At 49.2% G+C, this 7,315-nt stretch overlaps 1 protein-coding gene across 9 annotated transcripts; it reads right to left on the minus strand.

Annotated features, from left to right (window-relative positions):
• Positions 1-27: 27 nt before the first annotated feature.
• Positions 28-6,908, minus strand: SPRY2 (sprouty RTK signaling antagonist 2). 9 transcript variants are annotated; one of them, XM_021292265.2, is made up of 3 exons: positions 5,777-6,908; positions 2,866-2,930; positions 28-1,812 (listed from the first exon to the last, which is right to left on the minus strand). In XM_021292265.2, the coding sequence occupies exon 3, from the start codon at positions 1,759-1,761 to the stop codon at positions 820-822; it is 942 nt and encodes a 313-aa protein (XP_021147940.1). In that variant the 5' UTR covers positions 1,762-1,812; positions 2,866-2,930; positions 5,777-6,908; the 3' UTR covers positions 28-819. The 9 variants fall into 9 exon arrangements, with proteins under 9 accessions (XP_021147940.1, XP_021147944.1, XP_021147941.1 ...); XM_021292269.2 differs by lacking the exon at positions 5,777-6,908 and adding an exon at positions 3,660-5,131; XM_021292266.2 differs by lacking the exon at positions 5,777-6,908 and adding an exon at positions 3,520-5,131.
• Positions 6,909-7,315: the final 407 nt, after the last annotated feature.

Here is a 7,315-nt window from a genome sequence, read left to right on the forward strand (position 1 = left end):
GGGGGGAAAAAATGACAAGTAGCCCAGTTTAATTTCAAACGTTAATATATTTTCTATTTTATAGTGAACATATGCATCGTTCACCCCTTATTTGCAGCAACTATGACGTTCTCATAAAAAGGGGTGACACTTGTAAGATGCCTCTTAAAATAAATATTTCTTTTTATAAAATAATAAAACTTCAAATAAATATTCTTTACACTAAACAATATGTTGAAAAAATTAGAAAATAAAGGCTGAATTTTACTGTAACTGTACAATATACATGAAGTCCAAAGGGAAATCAGAATCTTGTAATAGAAGGTTTCTGTAAGACAAAATACAATCTAAAAACATACTGATTGATTCACATTCTTCCGAATGTACAACATATTAGTATAATATTTTGTGACTGTGCCATGTCTTATGACACCACTTATTTTTCACAGTTGAAAATATTATTGTATATACAAAAATATAGCACATTATCTCTGGCAGAAAAAAAAAATGAAAAAAAAGGAGTCATTTGCTAATTTACAGATTTTGCAAGTACTATTCACAAACAATAGAGTTGCCTAGGAGTGTCTGTGTTGCTTTAGCTTATGCAATATGTGGGTCACAATGTACTGCATCCCATTTTTTTTTTCTGTATCCCACTAGATGGATTCTAACAAGCGGATCAGTTAAGATGGCACACACACAGAGAGAAGCATTTCACTGCGAAGAGCAAAGTATATCTCCCTACCCTTCTACTACAGTGCCAAGACCATAGCTGCTTAGTTGGTTGCATATGTATTTTTAAAATAATTCTTGTTACTTTACTACTTCTGACTAGTGATGCTATGTCGGCTTTTCAGAGTTCCTGGGGGGGACACTGGGAACTTTGCAGCAAACTGTGTTGGAGTGTTTACAGCGGCACCCCGGCCGATTTACCCGGTCATAACAGCCCTGGCACAACTTAAGGCAACCCTTGGCTGGTAGGTAACACCACAAGCAAGGCAGAAAGAGGGACACCACACCCATGGCAGACCACCTAGTGCAGCAATGCGACTGACTGCAGGAGCAGGGGTTGTCAGCGCAGTTGTCCTCGTCATCGTTCGAGCAGTGATAGAAGAGGCCCTTCACGCAGCAAACGCAAGTCCCGTAATCGACCACGTTCTGGGCTGAGCAAAGACACTGCTTGTCACAGATCCAACATGATGGGAGGGTCCTGGGATACGTGCACTCCTTGCACTTACACTTCCCACAGTCCTCACACCTGTAGCTGTGCGCTCCCAAGTCGTCTTTGCTCAGCGGCTTCAGCTCACTTGTCTTGAGCTCAGACTTGGGCTGCATTCGGACTATCCCATCGGCAACAGGCCCTGAAGATGATCCTAGAAGTCTCTGTTCAGATGAATTACTGCTCGTACTTGTCCTTGTACTGCTCCGTGAACCTGTGCTGACCGTGCTGATGGATCGGGACAGAGGAGCCCGAGGAGAGGCGTGCGTCTGCGTGTGCTGAATCCGGCTAAAATGACGATGCTCGGACAAGCCATGGGGTCTTTCACTTTTGGGCTGGGTTGCTAGCCGAGGAGTGGACTTGACCCCTGGCCGTGGAGCCACCGTAGGTCCCTCCGTGTACTCATTTGTGTTCCGGATGGCTCTGATCTGGTCCAACGACAAGACGTGAACCTGCTGCATCAGGACATCCCGCAGGTCGGGCTCCCCGTGCAGTCTCCCACTGTCACGCCGAGCCTGTAGCAAGGCTTGCGACCCGCTGCTGTGCTGAGCTCTTGTCTCCATCAGTGCCCGGAAGCGTGCTCACCCCGGCAGGCTTAGAACACATCTGAAATCCTGGAGCGACAAAGAGAGGATTCACTATTGCAACACATATCACGCTCCCTTTCCAGCAGCCTTTCAAGCCTGCAGGATCCCACAACACCACACACAATCAAGTAATGCATCAGCCATTAAAAAAAAAAAAAGAAAAAGAAAAAAGGAGTCACATCTGGGGCAGAGCACGGGTCAGATGAATGCACTTCCCTTTGCCTGTCCTGCCCACTCCTGTGGAGAACTTAAAGGAATTCTGTTCTAGGTCCATGCATATAAACCTGTGGCTCTAGAAAGTCTACCTATTGTGCCTGCTAACCAAGGCTTCCCAGGTCATCTTCTGGTTAGACCACGGCCTTTAAAGAGATTACATTTCAGCCACTTGAAGTGACTCTTCTTTTCACATCAGGCTACTGAAAAACATATATATATATACATATATATATATAAAAACCTGCAAGTATTTAGCAAGTGTAATGTGACCTGCTGATGACAGACATATAATTCTCCAATTTTGCTTAAAACTGGATAATATTTTGGTAGGCTAGTCTCTTTACACATTAAACTTTACATGATGTAAATAGGAAATTTTAGTTTAATAGCAATGGTCCCAAGAAAAACACTAAATAGCAATAAAATGTTTGAGGTTAGACATTAAATGAGTTAGTGCTACCAAAAACTTCAACAGCACAAGTAAAAATATCTCTCTCCAGTATTTTAATGTGTGTCACACTTGTGTACACCACTGTGATTGTTATTTTAAGGCTCAATACTACAAAAGCAACACCACCACAGTTTCATTTTTTTTAAATGTGTAAAAAATTCCATAGACTACATTTCAAATTGTATATATTACCATGAGTGGCTTGTGGGACAGAGGCATGCATAATATAATCAAACAATGCCAGCATCCAAGAAGTCTACTTGACTGTGAATATGACTTTAAAGGATCATTAACTACAAAGTAGAAACGCAGACTTAAGAATTTAAATGTAAAGACAGTAAAAGACTCAGAAGATGAGAACTTGTAAATAACTAATTTCCACACTCAGATATGCAAAAGTTTCAAGTACTGACCTCTAAATTAGTTAATATTTGTTCTGCCTTTATCATATCTTAAAGTGGTTCCAAAATCCAATTACCTATACAAAAATCCAGAACAACATTTTACAATTAAAACCCAAGCAGGAACCAAGCTTCTTACAAGGACCACACAATGTCTTCAATTATACCTAGAAAGGGCACCATAGTGTTACTCTGTACACATCAGTTACCAACAATAATACTATACTGCGGTATAATAAAATATAGCCAAACAGTTTAACAATGAATATCTCAAGACACTGTCTTTACTCTAACAGCAGTGGAAAACATTTAACCTTTTAACTCCTGGCTCCCTCCCCACAAGTGCCTTTTTTCTTATTAAAAAACAAACAAACAAACAAAAAGGCCACTAAGTTTTAAGAGTGACCACCTACTTTAAATATTGCCAAATCCTGGTTTTGGACACAGAGTGTATGTCATGGTGTCCAATCCCTCGGGAAAACAAACAAACAAAAAAAACCACCAAAAAACCAAAAAGAGTCTTGCAAACTTATCGTGAAGCATTGCTTACGTTTTCTTCAAATTAAAATCTTTGGCATATAAAAAGTTTCAACCAGTAGCCTAAGGAGACTTTTTTTTTTTTGTCTGAAACTATCTGGAGATAAAAAAGAACAGAAAATAAAATACCTTCCTGAGAGGAACTAGCAGCCCTATCCGCTCTCCACGTCCAGACTTGAGCCAGACTCAGCCAGCCAAGAAGATACGCCGAGTCCAACCCTGCCTCTCCAGAAATGACAACCCAGCGCTAAAGCAAAGCTGACCCTGACCTGCGGACGCTAAGAACGACACCGGTCTCGGTGGCGAAGCCCCTTTCAGACGCCAAGGTGGGAGCTGGAAGAGAAACCTCGGCGCTTTGGCCCCTTCCCCTCTCCTGGGTCCATCCCGGGGCGCAGCAGGTGGGAGGCGGCCGCCCCTCGCCCCCAGGAGCGCGGCCGCAGGCGCCGCCAGCAGCCCCGCAAGTGCAGCCAACCTGGAGATAAACCGGGAGACATCCTCTGGGCCGGGAGGTGGGAGGGGGCTGCTGCAGCCGCCTTATCGGGAAAGTCAAACCCATGTTTCCTTTCAACTCTTCCCCCCCTGCCCTCCCCCGAGAGATGCTAAAGAAGCCTTCCCCTCCCGGATAGTGCAAGGCGCCCTGGAGACGGTCTGAGACAACACCTCCGGGACAGCTGGGCAAAAGGCAGATTACCCCCCTCTCGCCTTGTCATAAGCACCCATTCAGCTCCACAAAGCCGGCCGCTGGAAAAGCTCCTGTTATTTTACGCATATTCTGCAAACTGCCTGAACTTCAGTCCGCCCCCCTCCGCCCCAGCCCGAAGGGACCCAGAAGGCGTTTTCAGCGGGACATCGGTCCGAGCCGGGAGATCCTCCTTTTTCTCCCCTTGATAGATCCGCTAAGAACAAGAGGCAAGTCTCCAGCACACTTATTTGCAAACACACATTTGCCTGAAAATTCCTAGGGGAAAGCATGTCTCTCCCTCCTCTGATCTAGCCCTTCTCTCCTTTCCATCCACCAAGAGCAGAGAAGCAGCATTTGCCTTTTTTTTTTTTTTTTCTGCGTGCATGTGTGCGACAACACGATTCCCCACTTCTAAAAGCCAAAGTCCACTCTCGCAGAGCTCAAGTGCCATGATTGCTAACTTTTCCTAGCTGGGATTGGCAAAAGGGCGAGCAAGGGGGCCGGGTTTCGCGTTCGGCACATTTGGGGAAGTTTAAAACCCAAGGGGCTTCTTGCGTGCTGTGGAAAAACCCCGTGTCTCTGGCTGGGAGAAGGCAAGCCTAAGGGGGAGAAGTCCTCTGCCCGTGATTTTCTGTTTTGTGGCCGGAGCCAGTGCAAGGCACCCCCACCCCCATCCTCACCGCACACACACCAACCACCTCCTCTTCTTTCAAAGTGCTTTGAAACCCCCATTAAGGGCCGAGTGTGTGATCAGACTATGGATTAGGGCAAAAGGGACTTTACCATCGGGGTGGGGCAAACTGACACACAAATAGCTTGCTGAAAACACCAGCAGGTTTTGTTGTTTTTTTTTTTTTTTTTTTTTTGGAGGGGGGTTAGGAGGGGCTGGTATAAAGTAAACCTACCAAAAAAAAAAAAGTAACAGCAAAAATTAAGGCTTTCCTTCCGCTCCACACATATCCTCTGCATAGAAGAATCTGAGCAAGAACTTTCCTCGTCTTACGGGTCGAATTAATCACACGAGAAATATATATGTGTATATATGCACACACACATATATATTTATATCAGACGTGCACTCACTTCCGAATTGCACGGATCTCCCGACGCCACTACAGACGGGCGTAAATCAGTCACTGGAAGGCGGGTTGCCTGCTCTCCCCCAAGCCGGAGGGACAAACAGCCCCAGCGCTCGACAACCCCGCAGCGCCTTCCCTTCAACTCCCCCGGGGGCTTGTCGGAAACCCACGCGTGCCCGGCGCGGCAGGAGCGCGCAGGACCGCCCGTTCCCGGCTCTCCGCTGCAGGGAAAACACGCCGAAGTCCCGTCCCGTCCCCCCCGCGCCCCGCTCGCAGCCCCCGCAGGCATTGCCTCCGCGCCCGCGCAGCCCTCCGCCCTCCGCGCAGCCTTCCGCCCCCTGCGCCCCCGAGGCACCCCGGCGGGGAGCAAACGCGGCGCAGCCCGCAAACCCAAGCAGAGCTTCCCCCCCCCCAACCCCCCTCCCCGGAGAGAAACCGCTCCGAAATCCCACCTCCGGCTCCTCTTTGGGAAAGGAAGGAGAGGGGAAGGGGGGAGAGGGAGAACCTGTACGAATGGAAAAGGGATCGGCCTAAAACATTTCCACGAGTTTTCTTGGAGCAACCGGGGCGGGGGGGGGGGGGTGTACTGAAAAGCTTGTTTTGCAAAGAAGGAAAAGGCTCTCACCGTGATCGCGGCGCTGCACCAAACCCCTCTCTCTCTTGTATTTTCTTCTTCCTGCGGTTTGCAAATAAATCCAGCCCTAAAGCAAAAAAAAATTCTTTTCCAAACTCTGCTTTAGTCCAACTTGCAAATTAGAGTAAGAATGATCACCATGTAAAAAAGTCCAGAGCAAAGCTAGGTCTCTCTCCCCAGATCGATTACAAATACGTGTGTGCGCGTATATACTATTAACAATAATCAAAACACCTCTTCGGATCGGGGTGGGTTTTCTTTGCCCCTAGAAAGAAATCACTCAAGTCTCTCACACACACTTTTTTTTTTTCCTCAATGAACAGGAGGCCGAATCGCCAATACCAAGTCACTTTTTTGTTGTTGTTGCAAATGATCAAAAGGCAGGGAAAAGCCAAAGAAAACAAAATAAAGTGGAACTAAAATAAAATCCCAAAGCTTTCTTCCACTGAGCTCTTCCAAAAAAGCAGCTTGTGCAATGTAGCCGTCCTGCTGAGAGGCTGCTTGCTGCAAGCTCCTCTCCCCTCTCTCTAGCTTTCTCGCTCCCTCTGCGAGCGTGTGTGTGTTGCAGGCAGTTCTGTGGTTTGCAATCGGGGGGGGGGGTGTTTTGGGAGCGCAGCGGATTTGTGGTGGTGGTTGTTGTTGTGTGTTTGGAGGAGGTGGAGGAGGAGGAGGAAGATTTGAGATCTGAGCTGTAGGGGCTCGGCGTTTTTCTGCTCGCTCGCTCTCCCCCTCTCTCTCTTTTTCTTTCCGGAGGACGTAGGGTGATCTCTCTGCAAAAGCAGCAGTAAATGGCGTCATGTGGATCTGAGGAGGAACAGAGCAGTTGTTGTCCCAGAGGATATATCGCATCCGGTCCCAGCTCATTGGCTCTGCGGGGCTACATTCACTGGCGCTCCCAGCGCCCTGCCAGCACTCCGAGCTGCGGGAGGCATTCAAAAGGGCAGTGCTGCCGCCGCGCCAGCCCGGCCCCGGCCCCGGCCCTTCCCTGCGCTGCGCGGGGGCGGCGGGGAGCCCCGCTCCCGGGGCCTCGCCGCAGCCTGTTTTCACAGGAGGCTCCTCCGTGCGCGGTCACACGGCGCTCGGGGTTGCTTTTGTGCTCCTGTATTTATTCAGAGGCAAGGCAGCGATAGGTTTGCAGGGAGCCGAGGGGAGCTCACTTCTCCCGAGGAGACCCGGTCTCCTCGCCGCTGCGGGCTTTCGGGAGACCCGTTTCCAGGTGTTCCCTCCAGTTTCCCGCCCCCCCCCCCCCCCCCCCGCCCCGTGTTTTCATTTAACCGAGTGGAATAAAAGTTTACACTTTCTGCCCTCCCCCCTCTTTTCATCAGTCCCTGGCCGCTCAGGGAGAAGGAAGGGTGATTACTCGGGGCATTGTCCCGCGGATTAACGCGATTAGGCGGCGCGGAAGGCGCCCCCGTGGCCGGGCGGGAGCGCGGAGCGGGGCCCGCGGGGCGCGGAGCCGCGGCCACGGGGCGGCGGGACAGGCCGCTGACAGCGCGCCGCGGTACTTTCCGTGCCTCGGGCAGCTGCACG

The sequence above is a fragment of the Columba livia genome, chromosome 1 (genome assembly GCF_036013475.1).
Source record: "Columba livia isolate bColLiv1 breed racing homer chromosome 1, bColLiv1.pat.W.v2, whole genome shotgun sequence".
Taxonomy (NCBI): domain Eukaryota; kingdom Metazoa; phylum Chordata; class Aves; order Columbiformes; family Columbidae; genus Columba; species Columba livia.

Coding starts and splice junctions, on each gene's coding strand:
- SPRY2 (XM_021292265.2), bottom strand. CDS start 1,761: ATGGAGACAAGAGCTCAGCACAGCAGCGGGTCGCAAGCCTTGCTACAG.